This window comes from Arvicola amphibius, chromosome 7 (assembly GCF_903992535.2).
Source record: "Arvicola amphibius chromosome 7, mArvAmp1.2, whole genome shotgun sequence".
Classification (NCBI taxonomy): Eukaryota; Metazoa; Chordata; class Mammalia; order Rodentia; family Cricetidae; genus Arvicola; species Arvicola amphibius.
Window position 1 is genome coordinate 72,747,316 of NC_052053.1, and position 23,205 is coordinate 72,770,520.

Sequence of the window (23,205 nt, forward strand, 5' to 3'; positions counted from 1 at the left end):
CTCTTGAGCTCAAAATGGAATAATTTATTAAAAATCAGATAGCAAGGAAAGTACGCTGGCTGGTGAAGCATAGGGAAACCAGCTTCTAGGTCCCTCCTTAGAGACAGAAGATGACACACCACGTAAGGATTTCCTGGATTTTAGAACATTCACACACAGAAAAGTGATCATCACAGGATCTGGGAGTCTGGGTTTCTTGTCAGTTCAAGACAGTCTCACAGTGGTGAAGAGCAGAGGAGAAGAGACTTATCAATACGGCTGCATTGGAAGAGCAGATTAACAGGTCCAGGGCCTCCCAAGTCTGTCTTCTGACTTCCTGACAACGTGCTTTATTAACACAGAGAGAACTGGGGTGGGAAGGGCAAGGCATATGTGTAACTAAACAGTCTTTTCAGAGTATCTATTTTTCAGGTCTCTGCCTCAGTTCTGACTTGGCTGGGTGGTCAGCTGAGGTCCCGTACTGCTGGTTTCTTAGAAGGCAATAGTTTCTATACCAGGGCAGCCTCTGCCTCAACTCATTGGTGATGTGCTTTGCATGAGGCTCGGGCTGTTTGGAGTCACAGGTCATTGCAGGTATGGCATTGTGGGGCCCCGCGTGGAGTCTGGGAGGAGACACCATACAAAGAGCAGACAGTAAGATATATCCTGTGCTCTGATCTCTGTGGTTCATACTTGAAAGGACAAGGTAGGTTTGGAATCACTGCTTCTTCTCGTGATTAGCATGCCTACCTGAAGAGGTCAGAAGGGTAACCCAGAGTACGAAAGCCAGAAGGCAGAATGCAGGCACAGGGCCGGGCTTTCCTTCTGCAGTTATTTACCTTTGGGCCCAAGTGAGGAGTCAGCACTGTTTTAGCAACACAGCTTCTAAGTGGCTTTGGAGGAAGGATTCCAGAGGGTCAACCTGAGCGGGCTTTAAGACGGGTCATGAGGCCCTCCCCTCTTGTATCTGTTATCTGTCTCTGCAGGGGTAGATTTAAGACAGTAGACCCTAGAAGGTGCAGCTGGAGGCAGTCCAGAGACAGAGAGGATGGGGTCTAGCAGGACAAGCACAGGGGAGGTTTGTCACTTTGGGTTTTGGCCAAAGTTTCTGGGTCCCTTTGCCCTTCTGGCTGCTTCAGCTAGAGTGGCAGTGACCACACACATTTCATGGTAGATTCTCCTGTAGGATTCTGTCTGAAAGAAAGATTTTGCACTTGTGAGGGTTCCTCAGAGAACCAGGATATGGAGAGATATAAATTTTTTGGGACTGGAACCTATGAAACATGGAGACTGAGAGGCCAGGATCTAATGCAAAGAAAACAGGCAAAATCAATCCGGACCCAAATGGCAAGTCAAGCTCAAAGACCTGAGAGGGAGTGAAGATAGGGGGCGCTGCTGAGGCAGAGCATACTCACCATCTCTCCATTGGGTTCAGGGGCTCAGCTAATGGAGGAGGCCTTACTGGGGAGGTGGGTCACTTCACTTACTGGAAATAGCCTCCTTGAAACATCCCAAAACGGTGTGTCTCCAGCCCTCTGAGGTCCCTAAGAGGTAAAGCAGACAGACTCAGGAAGCGTGTCTGTGGGGAACGTTTGAAAGCTTGATGACCAGACTCTTACACCCCATTCTGCTCTGACTTCTCCTAACATCTCCTGCAGTTCCTTGGTTTGATTCCTGGCTTCTGAGAACTTTAAAGGTGTTCACCGAAGTCAGGCATGGTGGTGCACACTTTTAATCCCAGCATTCGGGAGGCAGAAGCAGACAGATCTCTGAATTCAAGGCCAGTCTGGTCTGCATAGTGTGATCCAGGACAGTGATAGCTATGTATTGAGACCTTGATTCAAACAAACAAGCAAACAACAGAAAAGAGATGTCTGCTGCTGTTAGAAATGAGTCCAGGGTCTCAAGAAAATGTGACCAGACAAGTAAGTATTTTGGCAAGGGTAAAGTTTTACTTCTGCAGAAGGGTGCTTTGATCTCAGAAAAAAACAAAACAAAACATTGACAGCTGGCATTTTTACTAATTTTTCTCTTTCCTTCTTCTTTCTTTCTTTCTTTCTTTCCTTTTTTCTGTTTTTTGTTTGTTTATTTTCAAGACAGGTTTTTCTCAGTAGCTAAGGAGCCAGTTCTGAAACTCACTCTGTAGACCAGGCTGGCCTTGAACTCACAAAGATCCACCTGCCTCTGCCTCCTGAGTGCTGGGATTAAAGGTGTATGCCCACCATCACCTGCAAATAAGATGGAGTTTCCTTTGTTATATTAGCCTTGATAGGAAAGACAGCAATGGGTCATTCGTACTTCCCATAATACTTAGCTCCTCTCCCCAAAGCACAGCTTAGTTTGGGACATAACTTACTTTTTCCGAATGACCTAGAAATAGGCGAGGGCCGGTGGCCAGTGGGGCCCGGGGATGGCGAGGCTGGCAGACAGCTTCCTCACCCTCGCGGGTGCTGTGCTTGGAGCATGAGGAGGTTTACAGCCTTTAGGTAAAAAATAGCTCTGGACGCCTTCCACCAGAAGACACTTTAAAGGGAATAAAGGAGTCATTTACTAAAAGAGAAGAAGCCTACCACGTTGCCACTGTAATTTTGGATTTTTTTTTTCAAATTGTGTCAGGAGACCCTCAAGGCATTCTTGTCCTTTAACTGGGTGACTCCATCCCCGGGCATTTGTCCCCAAGAAACAAAGTTCATGATTTTCGAGCTCAGCCCAAAGGACAAAGCTCTGACTACAGTCTTCTTGTTAGGAAGAGGGTGTGCCAAGCAGCTCAAATGCCCTTTGTGTGTTCACTGAGGCTCGCCACAGCATGACAGGTACGTGAATACCAACTGTGCTAGGTGATGGTTCAGGCAGAGTGGGGTGGATGTTGACCTTACAGACAGGGTCTCTGGAAACCAGTCAGAGGGGGTGAGGGATGCATTGGCCGGAGGAGGAACAGAGGCTAGAGCTGGCACGAAGGCACACGTCCCCTCAGAATGTGACTGTGGAGCTGGGTTATGAAAATGATGACTGCTTAAGAGAGTGACAAGAGGGGGCTGGAGAGACTGGCTCAGTGGTTAAGAGCATTGCCTGCTCTTCCAAAGGTCCTGAGTTCAATTCCGGCAGCCACATGGTGGCTCACAACCATCTGTAATGAGGTCTGGTGCCCTCTTCTGGCCTGCAGACATACACACAGACAGAATATTGTATGCTAATAAATAGATAAATATTTTTTAAAAAGAGTGACAAGAGGGGGAACAACGGACATCCGAAGACCTTGTGGTGACAGAGAGCATGCTGTGATGGGAAACGTGTGGTGCTGGAGAGTGACCCAGAGCTACTGGAGCAAAACCTGGGCCTGGCGGCATGAGGGACTGTGAGCTGGTTCAGGCTGAGCAGTAAGCAAGCTTCCTTAGCCTGCCTGGAATAGCAAGGCCACAGTGGCTCCAGCAGTGATAACTGCAGGCACAAGCCAGGGTTGCATGGCACCTGGTGGAGACATGTGCCAAGGCTTCCTGTGAGGTGGAATCAGCTTGCCTTTGGAAGGTAGAGCTGTGAGGTTGATCTTGGAAACGTGAGTCAGGGGGATTACGATTTTGCTTCTTTGCTGTGTGACTTTCAGAAAGGTTACCAGCTTCTCTTGGAGAATTGTGATCACCAGTCAGTTCTTCAGGTTGTTGGGGTCTAGGAGCATAGCCCCCTGTAGTGCCTGGAGTGAGTGGCTGCTTGCAAGTCACTGTGATTGGCAGCTGGTGGGACAAAAAGAGGGCTGAGAGGCATGCCTTCATTCCTGGATCAGGCGGTAGGGAGGAAGGGCTCCAGGGCTAAGGGAGTATATTAATTCAGTATGGGACATGGCGGATTGTGCCACCATGGGCACATCCTCAGGGTGCTGACTATTTGGGTTTGAAGAGAAGAAGGCAGGTTCAGCTGAAGATGAGGATGTTGGCCTAGCCAAAGTTGAAGAGATGCCTGGGGTCTTGGGAGCTGAGGTGGACAGCCGGGGTGGTGGTGATGGGAGGGGACAGCAAGAAGAAGACAGTGGCAGGTCAAGGGAAAAATCCAAAAGGGCATTTCTCATAGTAGGGAAACTTTGCGCCTGGTGAAATGATGGTGAAAACTGCGAAGGGTACTCAGTATTTGAGGCCGCTAGGTAAGTTACAGGTGTTTAATATGACACACTCGTTCGCTTCCACACTGCACATCCAACTGCCCAGGATTAACTGGCCTCTACTTGGGCTTCCGGTGTAAGCAATGCTTACACACAGCCTCAGATATACCATGATCCATGATCTCTATTGTCTTGTTACCAATTTGATTGTGGGAGGGTTCTTCTGTTTAATAAAGAAACTGCCTTGGCCAGCCCTTAGGTGGGTATGTGTAGTAGACAGAACAGGAAGAAGGAAGTGAGGTAGATGGCTCAAGTCAGATGCCACGCCCTCCCTAAGTGAGACAAATCGCCATGCCTCGCCTCTCTGGGGCAGACTGCAGAGCCCTCTCCTCAGGGAGCCAGATGCGATGAAGCCAGCTGCCAGGTCAGACATGGCTGAATCTTCCCAGTAAGACACCACTCGTGGTGTCTTACAAGATTATTAGATATGGGTTAGTCAAGATGTGAGTAAGAGGCTGATGAATCTAATGGGCAGGCAGGCAGTGTTTAAAGGAATACAATTTGTGTGTTTGTTATTTCGGGGTGTAAAGCTAACCATGGGGGAGCCGGGCAGGATAAAAAGCAAGCCTGCCCACAGCTCCCATCACTACACAATTCTTGACCCCTGACTCAGAAAATTGAGTGTGTGTGTGCATGCATGCATGTGTGCATTTGTCCTAAGCGGGTCTAGGGCCATGAGAGCATCAAAGGAACTGGAGAAATGCAAGCACCCTCCACAATATTGGAAACAATGTGTCGATACAGAGGTGTTAACATCTGCTTTGTTTCTTTGTGAGGCCATTCTGAGCCAACAAGGCCATAAAAACCATTTTCCTCTTCTTTGAGACTACAGCAGAAAGACTGGTTACATTTGCTGGCCTGCTCACACGTAGAGAGAGGAGATGAGGATGCCATGGTTCTGGACTTCTACTTGCTATTTTTTTTTATAATAGATTCTTCTTTAGACTACTCTCTTTAGAGTAGGACTTCTTAGATTAGGATACAGAAGGCCAAAATTACCTTCTGAATAAGTTATGTGGCATTGCCATATGCCATTCACCATAATCACCATCAACATTGCCATCATCACCATCAGCGCCGTGCATCATCCTCGCCATAGTTCTCATATACTGTCATCAGCACCACCACATAGCCCATCCAGCGTTATCACTTCACTGCGATCAGCACCATCACTGCCATCATCTTATCTCAATCATCAACCACCATTATTATCATCAGCATCACTACATACAGAAGGCCATCCACCATCACCACCATCACCATCCAGTCACTGACACCCACTGTCATCATCACTCTGCCCACAACATCCTTATCACCAGGTCCATCATCACCATCACTGTTATCGTGTCAACACCGTCATCATAATGACATCAGATGTGAGAGTATTGCCTCATCATACTATGTACAAGAGTCATTTATAACATTTATAACAAGCTATAATGGGAAAACACATATAAAAATATATAAGCTTGAAACATGCAAAAAATGTCAACCAGCGAAATAGATCTAAAAATTGACTGATAGAGAGAAAATATAGGAAGGACACACACTAAGAAGCAATTGTGCTATTTTGGGGGTAGTAGGAGCAGCTGAGTCTCTTTTGAGTTTGCTATAATAAGAGTGTTCAATTTTATCAATTTAAAGGCACAGTACTTTGTATAAAGAGAGAAGCAAACAGGGCAGTTGGTACTGTCCTGAGAAGGTCTCATTGACCTTGGGTAAATCTACTTCTAATCTGTAGGAGAGAGGGCTGCAGCATGCACACAGTGTGGGGAGTGCTTGCTTAGCATTGGGGTAAATCTACTTCTAATCTGTAGGAGAGAGGGCTGCAGATGCAACACAGTGGGGGATTGCTTGCTTAGCAATTGCCATACCCTGAGTTGGAGTCCCAGAATTCTCAGTATTGAAAAAACAAAGAAAGAACAAATAAATAAGAAAATAAAGCAAAACAAAAACCCTGTTGCTAAGCAAAAGGGGATCTGGAGGAAGCTGTCTCCCCAGGGACCACGCTCTCCAGCTCTCCTGGGCTGACAGCATGGCTCAAGGACAGAATGGAGGGTTGGCATGCCCCAGGGTCTGCAAGGCTTAGGCTTTCTTTCTGACACTGCACTGACTGCTCAAGGTCACTCAAGTGCTAGGCTTAGCCTACATCCCTGCTCACCTGCCTATTGGTACCCTTTCTGTCTCTCACCATCTCCAATCACAGTTCCCATTATACCCCTAGCCTGAGGTGTCCCGACTCAGAGGAAGAAAGGCAGGAGAGAGAAAGAGAGAGAAAGAGAGAGAGAGGAGAGAGAGAAGAGAGAAGAGAGAGAGAGAGAGAGAGAGAGAGAGAAAGAGAGGAAAAGAGGGAAGATGGGTAGGCAGACAGACACAGCACTCACTCTGGGCTTATGGTGTAAGTTAATATAGTCTATTGAGCGCCTTTCAAACTAGGAGTTTCTGGCATCAGTGGTCTATGGAACACTTTGGGGACACTCCCCAAAACTCCCCACCCCTCAGTTTCAGCGTAGCCATGCCAAAAGAGGCCAGGGCATCTCTAGGGTGGTAAAGCGTATGCTGGCTGCTTGGCTAGCCTGAGCCTCATATCTTTCTATCTGGCTACCCTGAGTATGCAGGGAATTCTTCCCCTGCTTTCTGTTGATGCCTAAGCCCTGGATCTTCCTCTGCCTGGGAAGGAAGGTGAACAGGAGAGGACTCACCAGGATGAGAGAACACTGGTGTCTGAGGATGCTTTCATTGACCAATGCCATGTACAAACCAGCAATGACTGGAGGTGAGGATAGGGTAACTTTCAGAGCTTAAATGTCACAGGATATGTCTGGCTTCTCTCATAACTTGCTGCAAATGCAGACAGGGAGCAGACACGTTATTTCTAAGGCTGCCACTTCTGTGTACACTGGAGTAAGACAGACCACAGTGAAACAGAGGACCACTGTGGGAGTGACGGGGGCCCATGAGGAACTGAGCAGCATGCTGGGCCAGGCCCACTCTCCTTTCCTGCAGTCATGATCTGAGGGCCTTCTGGTAAACTCATTTGTCCAAAAATATCACAGAGCATGTGACATCGCCTTCCCATGGCAGGGAGACATTCGACTTCCTAGTTCAGGTTTTGGAAGTGGGGATTGATTGGTCTGCTATGTTATAAGCAGAAATGATATCACCAAATTCTTTCAATGGTCTTCCATGCTGCCTGCCCCTCCCACTTATTGCCATGGTAACTCACCAACAAGAAGAGAGGATTGAGTCCTCTGTGGGCCCATATATCATATAAGATAATTTATAGGCAGGCTCACTGGCCACTAGGCAGATGCAGTCCTGCCAAACAAGTAAGACAGCTGCCTAACAAAGGCCAGGATGTATGGCTCCTTCTCCTTTGTTAAAAGGTAGATCGCCTGAGGAGAGGTGTTTGCCAAAGCTGGTGACTAAGTTGCAGATGTTTCCCTAGCCCCACATCCCCCAGAAAGAGAATATTAATGAGCTTCTACCTTGGTTTACCTGAGGGATAAAAGGTGTTTTGTATAATAAACGCAGGTAGATCTTCAGGAGAGATGAAGCCTGAGATGCCCTTCCGTGATGACTGTGTGAACTGTGTCTCGTTATTTCTCGCGCCTCCATATTGGTCGAGTTAGGGAAAATAGTTTTCTATGTTGGAGCCCACGGGCCCTGACAGTCCTCCCTTGTCCAGGAACATGCTCCTTTGCTGAAGAACATTTGTCACAGGACCCTGAAGAAGTTGATGGGAACTATCAGGACAGCAAGAAAGCCTCACCTGCCTGTCCAGCCAGTGCTGGAGAGGTGAGAACGGAATGATGGGCCCCCGGCTTCCCTTTCTCTTCTTTTTCAGGTCAGTCCTGTCTGAATGTATTTGTTATTTGTCTCGCTGCCACCAGAGCAAGTTAAGGAATGGAGGGTTTGTTTTGACTCACTGTTCAAGAGCTCAGTTAACTATGGCCCGGAAGTCCTGGCAGGCAAGAGCATGAGAAGTCTCGTCACACTGTATCTGTCGTCAGGGAGCGGAGAAGACCACCTGCTCAGCTCCTTTGCTAAGCTCAGGATTCCCAGTCCATGGAACAGTGAATATTCTTACTTCAGTTAACCTGATCTAGATAATCCCTATTAGATATGAACAGAGATTTGCGATGTGGGATTCCCCTCTGTAGGGTGTGAATATGTTTTATTATCATTGGTGAAGAAGCTGCTTTGGCCTATGGCAGGGCAGAGTATAGCTAAGCAGGAAATCCAAACAGAGATACAGAGAGAAAGAAGGCGGAGTTGGGGAGACGCCAGCAGCCACTGAAGGAGTCAGATGCCAAAGCATTGCTGGTAAGCCACAGGGCACATGGTGATACACAGATTAATAAAAAGCGGTTAATTTAAGTTGTAAGAGCTAGTTAATAACAAGCCTGAGCTGATAGGCCAGTTGGTAATTAATATTAAGCCTCAGAATGGTTATTTGGGAACTGACAGACAAGAGAGAAACCTCCAGTTGCAGATTTGTTTCCATGGTGATTCCAAATCCCATCAACTTGATAATCAGCATTAACCATCACAATAATTAAATGTGTCCCATAGGAGCACTAACCTGAATGGTATGTTCGGAGTACTGGTCCAATAATCAGTATTGAGAGAGAAAATGTCCAGAGCTCTCATTGGGGAAATGGCCAGTTTTCTAATCACACAGGTGTCCAGACCTAGGCTAGGTGGCTGGCACTCATTCTGCACACTGCAGACTGCATACAGAATGCAGTACTTTCTACCCTTCTCTTATCATGGTCTCCAGTGGGGGCTGAGGATAGGCGCCCTAGAACTGGAGGACATGGATTGGGAGGGTTGAGGTGTCTTCCCTTATCTCTGCTGCCCCCAGCCATCGAGAAATCCTGGGACCAGGACAATAGAGAACTGACAGGACTTTAATTCCAGCACTCAGGAGGCAGAGGCAGGCAGATAGATCTCTGTGAGTTTGAGGCCAGCCTGGTCTACAAAGTGAGTTCCAGGTCATCCAACACTGCTAGACAGAGAAACCTTGTCTCGAAAAACCAAAGACAGAGAGAGAAAGAGAAAGAAAGAGAAAGAGAGAGAGAGAGAGAGAGAACTGACAAACTGACCAGCTGTCCTTTGACCTCTACATGTACACTATGGTACACACACCTGCCCTCATTCCCACTAAATAAATAACTATAATAAAAATTGTTTTTAAAAAATTTAAAAGAATTTGGAGGAGGATTTCTCAAAGTGTGTGTGTTGGTTGCTCTGTTGATCACACCATCTTCCTTTTATAGGGAAGGTCAGGGGTCATTTCTGTCTTCTCCCAAGTCACATGGGGAACATGGCATGTGTTCCCTCAATTTGTGGACCGTGACTGAAAATTCCAAAGCCAAAAGAGGGACACTCTCAGGCATGTGCCCAGAAGAAGCTGGTGTTGGCTGTGAGGCCACAGACGTGTCCTTGAAATAGAAGTGACCCTCCTTAGAGCAAGAGAGCCAGAGAGCGGTGCCTCGGTTCCCGCCAGCAGCACCCGCTTCAGCCTCAGAAGGGGGACCCTCAAGGGAGGAAGCCACTCCTTAAACATGAAGTCTTTCCCTGATTCCAAAAGACTGGAGAGATGCCAGGCTCTTTCAGGAACCCTTGAAAGCTCTTCCCAGCCATCGATCGGCTTGAGCACACACTCCTCACAGCAGAGACTGCTCACCGGAATAAGAGAGTGCTGTCCTCCTCCACGGTGCTGAGGGAAAAGACGGACTGTGTTCTGCTGTCTTGCCACTAGGTGGCGGAATGCATCTGACAGAGGAGCTGTCCAGGAAGCGCTAACTAAATTTAATTCTGAGTTCAAAGTGAAGCTAAATACCGCTACAGTTTTCAACATAAGGATGCTAAGACACCTACTTGCTTTGTAAGCCTAGAAAACAATTTGTTCTTATATCTGCGTTACAGAGAATCTTAATTACATCCTTCTCTCCAGCTTCCTGAATATGAGCAGAAACAAGTCAGCTCCTTGTCTCCAGGATGGGGTGAGCAGTGGTAAGCCGTCATTGTGTACTATATGAATAATGAACAATACTACCTGTAAAGCTAACACTGGGCCATTTAAATATGGTACCACCGTGATAGTGCTATTTAATACTATTCATAAGTAATTACTATATACTATGTACTTAATGTTGTGATGGTTGGCTTAAAATATATAAAAACATCATTGTCTTCATAACTAATAAAATATAGAATAATACTTTGTAAGTACACATCTTAAATATGAGCACATGTATATACATCTTTCTTCTTGACTTATTATATGTTGTTATATGTGTTTATATGTGAAATGTCGCCCACAGGCTTTGAATGCTTGGTCCCAGTGGGTGTGGCTATTGTGGGAGGTTCTGAAAACTTGAGGAGGTGCAGCACCAATAGAGGCAGTAGCTGCTGAGGGTAGGTCCTTAGATGGCTGGTATCTCTGGTCCCTTCCTTCTTGCTGTTTCCTGATTATGAGACAACAAAGTCGCTTCTCCAATCTGTTCCCCTCACCGTGACGTTGTCCCCAAATGCTTGGGGTCAAATGACAGTGGCCTGTAGCCCCTGACACCATAATCTAAGCCAAGTCCTCCCTCCCTGAAGTGGTTTCTGCCAGGCCACGGTAATACCAAAGGAGCCAATATGCAAATTGGCGTGGGTCTCTTTCCCTTCCTTGATATCTAATTAGTTCTTTAACTATCAACTCAAAGTGACTATTTTGCCAGTATATTTTAGAGTTGTCCCATCTGATGAATGTTTCCACACTGTCCACAGAGCAGAACTCCATCTGCAAGGGACCTAGTGAGCCCTCTGTGTGGGAACACAGTGCAGTGGGGATCATATCTAGTTTGAAATACTTTAATTGATACACTTTCAGAAACATAGGTCAATAAGAAATCCACATTTAAGATTTTATTTCATTATAGAATATATCTGATAAGGGTTCATACAAACGGCTTCATCTTGAGTCATGTTGTTTCCTGGTGCCCCGCCCTTTCACAACAGGCTAGAGACGGCAAGGAAACGTCTCCAAAGTCGTCCTCCATCGGCCACTTTAAACAACCGGTGTGGTGGAGTTCGGGCAACTCGATTCGCTTGTTTGCTTAAAAATCTCAACATTGTCCTTAAGCTCTTTGTGATTCTTCTATTTAGAAATCTGAGATGCAGTCCCCAATGTAAAACAATAAAGTCAATCTGTCACACAATGGGTAAGGCTTTCTCGACACATTTAGACCACCTCTGTCCTATCAGCAGAGCACAATCTTAGTCCACTATGATGCGCGCTGTCCGTGCACGAAGAGTCGGGAAAGGGGGCTGCCCTTAGCACCGGGAGCCCCTGAGCTGCTGCACTCCCTAGGCCGCCACACTGAAGACAGTCCCTCTCCAACTCGATCTACTTGGTCGTTGGGTACAAACGTACAATGTCCAAAGCACGCACAGCGAGGCCCAGCTTGGGCATTTTATCGTGAGTTACTAAACCCTATACAAGGACAATACCGTATCATGCATTAATACACAGAGGGCGGTGGCTGAAGTCTCACCATAATCAGGCACACAAACAGAGATGGGTGGTGGGGGTGAAGTTTGTGGAGGTGCTGAGAAAACTGGCTGTGCCCCTGGGAAGGGCAGTCTGTCCAGAGTGTGGAAGCACCGATACAGCCCACTGGAGCCCAGGGGTTCTGTAGTGGAAACTGTTTATTCAGAGAGTACACAATCCCTTTCTTGCCAGCCTCCCAAAGGAAGGGGTTAGTGAGATCTTTGTTACATGACCAAGGAAAGTCTGGTATTTGCATTCCTGATTCAGTTATGTGATTTATCCTTTTAGGACCAATTAATCAATGACTGCAGTTCGGTACTTCATTATAAATATCTGACCTAGCAAAGTGAAGCAGTGAAGACAATATATAATATTTTAAAAGGCATTCTGTGACCATTCTGAAGAGTTCATAGAAAAGTGACTATGAGGGCACACCAGTCCCTCCCGCTGATGCCACTGCCATGTAAACCTTGGGAACTTTCCTTACCCAACATGCATTCTGTCCCGTCCTATATAACAAAAGCGGACACGAAACCGCTTATCTGGTATGACACTCGCTGGCTCCCAAACTAAGGTAACCGGTAGAGGGACAATTTTCCTGAGGTTTGTAAGAGTTTGTAGACAAAACAGAAATCACAGTGACCCAAGCGGAACGTGAGTCTGTCTCCTCGGGCGCATCAGCTCCCAGAGCTCCCCTGGGGACTAAATGACCCGCCACTGCATGATGCTCGTGTCTTTCCCACCCGTGGAGATAAGGTGGCTGTCTTCACAGAGGAAGTCCACATTGGTGACATGGCTGCTGTGTCCACCGTAGATGTGGCTTGGAGCCTGGAAAAATATGGCAAGGAGGAAAGCTTAGATGGAGCTGATGGGCATCAGGAAATGCTTGGATCTGAGATCAGTCCATAACTCTGTTACTCCCCCGATTGTAAGCTGCTCTTGTCTGTGCACCCGCTTTGTGCACAGAAACTCAAGAGGGCTGTAGAACTCATCCTCCAGCCAGAAGTAAACGCATGATTACACTTGAAATCAAGTAATCAATGCCAGGAGATGCACGAGGTATGAGCCAACCCTAAGGTGGGACTAAACAGTTGCTGGGGTGAGGGATAGAGTCATCTGGCTGAAGGATATTCAGACTCACCAAGGCCCAGGAAAGCAATCTAGGCACAGGCCATGGTCAGTTCAGCGGGATGGAGCAGGCATGGAGAGGTAGGGGCGTAGGCGTGTGTGTGTGTGTGTGTGTGTGTGTGTGTGTGTGTTGTGTGGTATGTTGGGGTGAAGCCCATATAGCTGCAGAAGTAGCTATACCAGATATAGAGAGCTTTGTGGCCACATCTGGGTTGAGGTTGCTCCGAGGGCAGAGGGGAACCCCAGAGGTGCTGGGGCAGCAGATCAGTGGGGTTGTGCTGGCAGCCCTTACCCACGGTTCAGTCCCGCAGGTCAGAGCACAGCGCAGGCCCTGAGGAGGAGCGTGGGTGGCTAAGGCCTTACCCTGAACTGCGAGCAGGGGTAGGAGAAGAGGTGCACTTTGCCGAAGTCGTCGCCTGTGCACAGGAGCTTCTTCTCGTGGGCCCGGCAGATGGCGTTGATGTCTGTTCCGTCGGAGCCCTCCGGCCACACTCCTGAAACAGAGCACAGACAACAGTGGACACCCCAGACCCACAACACACAGGACCTGGCCACCCTCACGTCACCGAAAGAAAACCACCTTCAGCCTGGGCTCTAGAATCAGGGGCGAGGAGGATGCTCATTTCCAGCTCCTGCTTCTCTCTGCTTCCTGGTCCAGGCCACCTGGCCAGCCTTGAGAAGCTCTGCATCGTTCCCTACAGCTGTGCTGAGCTACCTGCCTCCTTTGGGGCCCATCTGGGTGCAATGGCAGAGTACCAACCACCCTGGTTATGAAGAGGCGGTTTTCCGTTGTAGGCTCTTGAGATTGCAGGGGTATCTGGATGGTAGGGGCACTGTTTCCTGGGAGAGACTTTTGGTTGAAAACTAAATGACCCGCCACTGCATGATGTGAGAGGGCTGAGTGCACACCAGCTTCCCAGCAAGCAGCCCTGGTGTGAGCCTAGAGGGCTTGACACTCAACACCAGGAAACAAAGTAGCCGCACTGAAGGGACTTACGAAGTCCTATCAGCCTGCTGGCTTCCAGCTTCTCAGATTGTAGCGACTTATGTTAGGCTAAGTTGAGCTTTGAAGGAAGTGAAAATTTTCGGCTAAGGATCAAAGAATATAACAATCCTAACAAGTGGCAAATGAATCACATGCTGCATGGTTCATATAGGTACAACATCCATGTAACCACCGCAGGAGGTGCTTGGGGTTAATTTCTCCCTCATCCTTCTCACACAGCCTGAGCCTGGGAGATGAGAGTGTGTATCATGGCCCCAAGCAGGGACAGAGCCCATGACCAGACTGAAGGTGGTGAGGCTGGTTCGATGGAGCCTGGGTTTGATTCCCAACACCTACATAACTGCTAACAACTATCAGTAACTCTAGTACCAAGGGGATCTGATGCCCTCTTCTGGCTTCCACCAGTACTGCATACACATGGTGCATAGACATATATGTAGACAAAACACTCATACCCATAAACAATTAAAAATATATACATTCTTAAAGAAAGATTTGAGGTGGTATGATCTCATACGTTAGAACACATTTTCCATGTTCAAAGTCAATGACATCTGTGGACCCCTACCAAAGACATGGAATCCCAAGGTGCAGGTGTAGGTGGCCCACTCGATGTCCCTTGTGGCTTCCACACTCACAACTTGCTTACAGGCAGACGGGACCCCTAGAAGAAGCGAACAGCCTTGTGACTTTTCAGCCAAGGGCCCCCGCCAGGGCCCCGCCCTCCCTGAGGCCAGGCAGGGTCCTCAGAGCCACGCCCCATCTGGGAAGACCCTCCTCCCAGCCGTGGGAGCACAGCTGCCAGTTTGCCAGGGAAGGAACGCAAATCTGTGCTTTAGGAGAGGCTGCCTTTCAGGGTTCAGTGTCCTTCTTCTCTGAGACGTCCTCTTTTGCTCCCTACCACCAGCATGGCTTCTCCCATTTATGGCCAGTCTCTGGTCCCAGCCACCTCATGGAAGTGTTCTCATGGCAGGCCTGAACACTGCCTTGCTTCTGGACTGTTCATCCCTCTTCCAGCATGTACACACACACTACACCACACACACACACACAACACAACACACGCACATGCATGACACGCTCACATGCATCTCTTAGCCTCTTCAGCTCTGAGGCAGGGGTGGAAGTTCATGGAAACAGTCTCAGCAGGTTGCCAAGGCCTCCAGGCTCATCTGTCTGCTCCCTGCATGAATCTCACTAATGCCTAGGTGCCCATGTCTGGGTAGGTTCTAGATACAGACCCATTCCCCAAGCAACTGCCTTCTTGTGCACCCGTGTGAGGCGGGACCCATGGAGGAAGGGCTCCCTCCTAGAACTGGCTGCCTCTCTTCTCTGCCTTTCCCAGGCTCCTTACCAAGCAGGTGACGGCCCAGGGGAGTAACTTCCTCCCTACCCCTGGCTGTAGGCCCCTCACCTGCATCTGAACCCTGATTTCTTTATTCATAAAAGGGACAAGCTTGAATGTGCGAGAAATCACTGTGGATCATGAGAAAGTGTGGGCAAACAGCAGTGTGCATTCGAAGGAACGTCCTGCGGGTGGAAACCTGAACACTGTCATATCCCACGGCCCCTTCCATTTTGCTCAGAGCAAAGGCTGCTGTTGGCATCCTTCCTCCTCCCAGGTACTGACTAAGCACAGGGACCAGCCTAAGAAAGGCTTGCATAAAAGGAATAGGGCCCCAGGGCTTTTATCCACCCAAATGGGAGGGACTTCATGGTCTCTGCCTGCTTGGGAGGGTACTTCCACCAAGGCCAGCCATACTGTGACATTCACCCACCTCTAGGACCTTCACACAGGGCTCACTTCTTCCCCAGGGTGGGGAACAAGATCCCTCCCAATCAGCCCAATCCAAGGTCAGGCCCCACCTCACAGAGGACACTGAGGAATGGAGAGACAGGCCTGTGGGAGTCTCAGAGCGAGTGTCCTGAATCATCCAAACCCAGACAACTCTGCTGCCCCGCTACTCACAGTAAAGGATTTCGTAGTCCCCGGAGTTGGACACCAGGAACTGTGAGTTCACGGACCAGTCGAGGTGGGTGATGAAACTGGAATGGCCCTGGGGGGGAAACACTGGGTAAGTCCCTCGTGCCTTTCAGAACGGGGCAGACACCATGCCACCGTCATGAAACAACCACGTAAGCGCCCCCAGGAAACGGAAAAAACTTACAGAGCACTTGCCGACTCTTGTGTATCTCCTCCCATTGTCACCAACTCCGTAAATGTAGATGCAGTTGTCGTGAGAGCCTATTGCTAAGAAATTCCCATCTGCAGAAACAGGACAGATTACGAATGTGAAGCCACTGTGTTATTCATCACAAGAGAAAATGGCACTTGCCATCACAGATTTGAACTAAGCAGCCCAATTAATGAACTATTCAAAGGGAAATACATTGCTTTTCAATGCATCCTATAAAGCTTTCAAAGTTTTTGCTTGAAAAATACCCATAGAATAAGTATATAAGTATTAAGTATAGAGTCTGGTAAACATTTATAAAATCCTTTTTTCAAACTTTTAAAATACAATTTGAAATTTTTATTTTTATTTTATGTGCGTACGTATTTTGTCCACATGAATGTAGGTATTTGCCCCATGTACATGCAGTACCTGAGGAGACCAGAAGGGGGCGGCAGAACCCTTAGAACTGGAGTTACAGGTAGTTATAAATTGCCATGTGGGTGCTGGGAACTGAACTCAGATCCTTTGCAAGAGCAGCTAGTGCTCTTAAACACTGAGCTCTCTCTGGCCCCTGAAATATAATCCTATAAATTGTATAAAACCCTTCCTTGGCTGCCCCTTTCCCCCACCTTTGCAGGGTGGAGACCCAGTTTTTTAGCCCTGGCTGTCTGAGACTGGGCCTCTGCAGCCACAGCCTTCCTCATAGGGCCTGGGCCCTAGAAGGAGTCCTTGTATCCTCCCGAGGCTCCACTTCAGTGGATTCACTGCCTGTGTCAAGGAAGTCTAGGATGCTAGGCTGCAGGGCTGGTGCTGAAAGGCTAGGCAAAGGGCTTTCGGTAAGGCCTTCCTGTAGCTGGTCAACAAGCAGCCAAAGCTGATGATGGGGGAGACCCTAAGACCCACCAGGAAGAAACAGGATCTGGAGACTAGTCCAGAAATGCCAGCATGTTCTGAGCAGGGCCAGCAGGAGACAAGGGAACGACAGCAGAGAAGTGACCTCAAGTGGTTGAGAGGGTGCTGAGGAGGGAGTGAGGGACAATGGGTTCCTCCAGCCAGACTAGCTGCAGGCAAGTCCTGCTCTTACTGATCATCCATCCCTGCCCACATAGCATGTTGTCTTAGTTGGGGTTTCTGTCGCTGTGAAGAGATACCATGACCACAGCAACTCTTACAAAGGAAAGCATTTCAAAGGTTCAGCCCATTATTGTCCTGGAGGGACATGGTGCTAGAGCTGAGAGTCCTACATCTTGATTGGCAGGCAACAGGAAGTGAATTGCCTCATGGGAACTTCAAAGCCCATCCCCACAGTGACACACTTCCTCCAATAAGGCTACACCTACTCCAACAGGCCACGCCTCCTACTAGTGCCACTCCCTTTGGGAGCCATTTTTCTTTCAAATACCACACAGCTGTAGGCTGCCCTGAAGTCCTCAGTCAGGCTCACTAGGAAGTCCCTGGCACCACTAGTACACACCATCGCTTTGCCCGGAAGGCCAGTTCTCTCCCCATAGGAGAATAACACAGGGTGGCGTGGACTGTGACCACCAGAAAATGGTATTTTAGGACGCTCTAGCAAAATGGGGAGGAGAGCAAGACTGAAGCAGCCTAAGTGGTCAGGAAGCCCAGAGGGAGGGGGCAAGCATATTTGCTGGAGAAGGGGAAAGAAAGCAAACTACAGAGGCTGGGATCCTGGGCAGAGCACCCACACTGCTGGCTCCAAACAGGGCCAGGGAACTTCAGAAGATCCAGTGTCCCCGTCCTGACCCCCATCTGATCATGACCACAGCGCTCTGCGCTGACAACCACAGGAACTACCGCTTTCCGAGCGGGGGCTGTGGGCTAGTGCTGTCTAAACTCTTCCCCAGGAACCCGAACAAACATTAGGAGGCAGGGCTTGCCAATCCCATATTTTAAGATTAGAAGCATAGTGGCCCAGGGTGTATGTGCGTGCACATGTGTGTGAGTGCATGCTTACGTGTGTGTGTGTGTGTGTGTGTGTGTGTGTGCACATGCCACACTGCATGAGTAGAGATCAGAAGACAATTCATAGGGAGTTAGTTGTGGCCCAGGGTGTGTGTGTGTGTGTGTGTGTGTGTGTGTGTGTGTGTGTGCTACGTTGTATGAGTAGAGATCAGAATACAATTCATAAGGAGTTAGTTTGTTCCCTAGGGACTCAACTCAGATGGCCAGGCTTAGCAATAAGCACCCTCACCTGTCATGTGTTTCATGGCTGCCTGGGTTCCAATGTCAGTTCTGGGAGCTGAGGCCACTGTGGTAGTTTGAATTAAGAATGGCTCCCATAGCCAGGCAGTGGTGGCACACACTTTTAATCCCCACTCAGGTGGCAGTGGCAGGTGGATCTTTATGAGTTTGAGGCCAGCCTGGTCTACAGAGTGAGTTCCAGGACAGTCAGGGCTACACAGAGAAACACTGTCTCAAAAAACAAACAAACGAGCTGGAGAGATGGCTCAGAGGTTAAGAGCATTGCCTGCTCTTCCAAAGATCCTGAGTTTAATTCCCAGCAACCACATGGTGGCTCACAACCATCTGTAATAGGGTCTGGTGCCCTCTTCTGGCCTGCAGGCATTCACACAGACAGAATATTGTATACATAATAAATAAACAAATATAAACAAACAAAGAATGGCTCACATCAACTCAGATTTCAAGGCTCAGTGACTAGGGTTTGACACTATTTGAAAGGATTAGGATTAGAAAGTACGGTTTTGTTGGAGAAAGTGTGTCACTGGGGATAGTTTGAGGTTTCAAAAAGCCCATGCCAGACCTAGCCAGTCAGTCTCAGTCTCTCTTACCTATAAATCAGGGTGTAGCTCTCAGTATTGCTCCAGTGCTGCCTGCTTGCCATGCTCCCTACCATGATGATAATGGACTAAACCGCTGGCACTGTAAGTCAGCCAATTAAATGCTTTCTCATATAAGCAGTGCATTGGCCATGGTGTCTCTTCACAGCAATAACACTGACTAGGACAGCCACTCCCCAGAGTCTTTGTCCACTGCCCAGGTGCTGCTCCTGGGCTTCTCTGCAGCCTTCTAGGCATTAGTGACAGCTTTTCTCCCCCACACTCCTCTGTCAGAGAACACATGGGCACCTGCTTTTAGTTGAGCTTCTCAATAGTGTGCTGTCTGATTTGTCAAAACCATTGGGTTGATAGAGAGCACTGACTCCAGATGGCTGGCTGGCCCATGGTGCTCACATGCAGTGGGCAGTTTATGACGGGGTTGAGGGGGAGGCAGTATTACCCAGAGGAAAGCTCCAGAGACTGCCATTGGGATAACAGAGAAGAAATGGAAACACAGGCTCGCTCACATGAGCAACTTTTGAGGAAGACAGGTTGCAGGGCGATGCTCTCTTGTACTGGTCAATTGCTGAATAGGATAAAGTAAGGTAGGAAAGCCAAACTGAGAGTGATAGAAAAAGGAAGGGGAGAGTCAGGAGTAGCCAGCCAGATGCAGAGGGAGCAGGAGATAAATATGCCATGCTAATAAAGGTACCATCACATGGCAGAGTGTAAATAAGGAATATGGGTTAATTTAAAATGTAAGAGTTGGCTAGTAATAAGCCTGAGCTATTGGTTGAGCATTTATAAGTAATATTAAGTCTCAGTGTTGATTATTTGGGAAACTGCTACCAGGACAAGAAAACTCTGCCTACACTCCATGTTTGTTTGTTTGTTTTTCAAGACAAGGTCCCACTGTATAGCCCTGGATGTTCTGGAACTCTCTTTGTAGATCAGACTGGCCTTGAACTCACAGAGAATCTCCTGCCTCTGCATCCATGTGCTGGGGTATTAAAGATGTGCACCACCATGTCCAACTCATTTTTTTCTTACATTCTCCATAAGTAGAAAAGCATTTGACAAACCTCAACACTCCTTATGCTGAGAGCAATCAGGACAGAAGAGAATGCTCTCCCTACAAATGGTATATCTGTCCCTAAAGATGAAAAACTGAGAGAAAAACAAGAGAGCCACCTTGGCCAACTTTGTCAACATTTTACTGGAGGAACCAGCTATGCAGTGAAGGAGAAGTAAAAGCATCTAGATCCAAAGAGAAGGCAAACTTATTTACAGATGATATCACATTGTGTAAGAAAAATCCTGAAGAATTATACACAGACACACATAAATCAAACACACATACATAGACCACACACATTCCATTCCACACACAAACATCAAACACCATCCATATACACATAGACACATATATAAACCACACACGTGTACATAGACACACATACATATATGACACACAAACTACACACAGCACACATATGTACATAAACCACACACACAAATATATACAAACCACAAATGTATATATAGAAACCATACATACATACATACATATACATATATGCACATGATACCTCCCACCTCTTTAAAGTTGGCTAGAGGGTTTAGAAAAGGGAACCTATATAAAAGAGCCATATGCAAAATTCGATTTTATTTCAATACACTAGTAACTGAAAATAAAATTCAGAAAAATTTTATTCACATTAATAAAAATAACAGTAATATCTAGAAGAATAAATACAAATTTACCAAACAGGGATGGGAATTAGATCATCTGGACTCATGCTTGCATGGCCCATGGTTTATGGACTGAGCCATCTCCCCAGCCCCCATGAACCTCTGAACTACACATTTGTACTGGGTAAATGGCACACATCTTGGAAAGACATGAAGGCAAGAGAGTGATCACTTCAAAACCTGGTGATGAGGTGGGGGCCTCACCCTGACACTCTGTCTAATTCTGTTTGAGATTTTCTATAACATAAACCAGGTGGTGGTGGTGGTGCATGCCTTTAATCCCAGCACCTGGAAGGCAGAGGCAGGAGGACTTCTGTGAGTTCAAAGTCAGCCTGATCTACAAAGTGAGTTCCAGGACAAATGAGGCTACAAAGAAAAACCCTGTCTCAAAAAAATTAAAGGGGGGGGGGGAAAGTAAGTAGGGGATGGAGATGGAGAGAGAGAGAGATTTTTCATACAAAATTAAAGCACAGTTGCCCTGTGACCCGAGGGAGGGCAGCGAACCCTACAAACACAGCTATATTATGCATGCTTAAGCTAAGTCCCCCTTGGAGGAATTGCCAACTTGTTTCTTGTGCAGAGCGGCATCGTTTGTGAGAAGTGAAAGTTGTATCTGACCTGGTGAATAACGCATCACGGACAGCTGCTCATTTCCGTCTGTGTGGACGGTGACCAAGTCCTTTGTTTCCGTGTCGAACACAAACCACCTGTGGTAGACGTGAGACACACAGAGTGAGGTATCCGTAAAAACGCAAGGCTGTCCCCACAGCACAGCCTCTTATTCGAGGAAATTCCCTCCCTCCATGCCAGCCTTCCCTTGGGAAAGGAGCGACACCTCCAGAGCCCTTCAGAACTTAGCATGGAAGGCTCTCTTGAAATCTTGTTTGTTTATCTAGGGCAGGAAGATGAGCAAAAGCTGGCACAAGGGCCTGTGGTCAGAGGTGCAGCAGAGAGTCACGAGCATGAAGTGGCTGCCCCAGAGCTCTGGCCCAGGATGAGGATGAGGAGGGGGACCCCAGAGTGTGGGTAGAGAGTTGAGGGGTTACGACATTCCAACCCCCGATGCTCCCCACTATGCTGGGACTGATCAGAGCTTCTCCTAAGGCCAGGGAGCAGGAAACAAGGTGCATTAAGCCTCAGAATGATGGAGCTCCCAGGCCCTTGGCTGTGGTCTGGCTGCTGTGGTTTCAGACCTGGATGACAGATGCAGAGATCCTGCCGTCCTGTCTATGTTTGGGATCTAACTATCTGGGTACCCAGGGGGCCTTCAGGAAACCTGTACGTTGCTTTTAGCTGAGTATTTGGTCCTGGGATCAAAGATGTGTGAGGAGGAGACAAACTATAGGATTAGGTCGCAGGTGTCATCTATTCCATCCTAGGATACTTCAATTCTGAACGCTGTCACACCTCCCTGTCAGTAGGTAACAAATGGCGATCTCTGCCGGGTTGCCAGCCAGTCAGATGGAAGGGTCTACTGAATTAAAGCTCTGATGTCTCAAAGAGGGTCCCTGTGTGCCTGTTTGTGCACATGGGTGCCGTCATGCATGCTTTTTTTTGATAAAAAGAAAATCATGTGTATAGGTGTGAGTCGGGGGGGGGGGGGGGGGGGGTGTTATACACACATGTAGTACCAGGAAGGGCCAGCAGAGGGTGCCAGATCCCCTGGAGATGGAGTTACAGATGGCGGTGAGCTGCCTGATGTGGGTTCTAAGCAGAAGGGCTCTTAAGACACCTTTGCTATGACTTGTGAGTGGTTGTCTTTATAAACCCCACAGGTATAAAAACAAAATCAGAGTAGTATGCTTTTAGGAAAGGACAATGGCAGGAACATCTAAGACTATACAGCTGGGGCTATAACAGACTCAGTCTTCGTCCTTTTCAACCTCGGGCTTGAAAACATTGACTAGAAAATTTCGGAAAAAGGATCGCAAGTTTCACATTGTATCTGTTCTGAGGACACTATTCGCTTCATTTCTTCTCTGTGAGGAACCAAATCATTTTATTCCATCATGGGGGGGGGGTGAGTCCGTCACAACTAGACCCTTTGAGACAAAACCATGTGCACAGAACCTCTACCGTCTCAACAGATCCATCTGAATATTGGTCGCTGTCATTCACCGCTCACGTGAGCTGCATTATGCCGTGAAGTCTTATCACGGGCGTGGATGAGAGGAAAGAGCTAGGTTATACGAGGTTCTGAAACAACGACATCTTTGGACATCCAGCAGGGGTCTTGGACCACATCCCTGAGGGCAGACTGCTCTACTGAGTCAAACAAACGAAAACACAGCCAAACCCTGCCAAACAACGATAATACCAGCCACCGCCATCTCCCGCTAGCCAGCTCAGGAGATGTCCCTATGTACACGGCTCTTTCAGTCATTGGTGTTGGTGGCTTTACCATAACTTACAGAGCAGAAAGACAGTCAGAGAGTTTGTACAAGTGGCCCATAGATGCACTGCTGCTCACGGGGAAGCCAGGGAGTGAGCACAGATCCACTGCCTAGAGTGTCAGAGGAGCTGGGAGAGGAAGCTGAGTCTGGACGCCCGGGACCCGGGATCTGAGTCTGGAGGCCCGGGATCTGGGCACTTCCTACAGCGTTGAAAGCTTCTCTAGCTGAGAGAGCAGGCTTTGCTCCTCAGTTTTCTTGCCCATTTCTGCCAGA

At 48.0% G+C, this 23,205-nt stretch overlaps 1 protein-coding gene across 3 annotated transcripts in view; it reads right to left on the bottom strand.

Moving 5' to 3' along the window:
- Nucleotides 1-11,035: 11,035 nt before the first annotated feature.
- Nucleotides 11,036-23,205, bottom strand: part of Eml1 (EMAP like 1) — a 159,010-nt gene continuing 146,840 nt past the window's right edge. For all 3 annotated transcript variants that reach the window (XM_038337119.1, XM_038337118.1, XM_038337117.1), the window contains exons 17-22: nt 21,158-21,246; nt 15,978-16,075; nt 15,779-15,866; nt 14,378-14,473; nt 13,167-13,297; nt 11,036-12,503 (exon numbers count right to left, since the gene is read on the bottom strand). In XM_038337119.1, the coding sequence (XP_038193047.1) occupies nt 12,378-12,503; nt 13,167-13,297; nt 14,378-14,473; nt 15,779-15,866; nt 15,978-16,075; nt 21,158-21,246 (628 nt within the window). In that variant the 3' untranslated portion in view covers nt 11,036-12,377. The remainder of the gene's footprint in view (nt 12,504-13,166; nt 13,298-14,377; nt 14,474-15,778; nt 15,867-15,977; nt 16,076-21,157; nt 21,247-23,205) is intronic.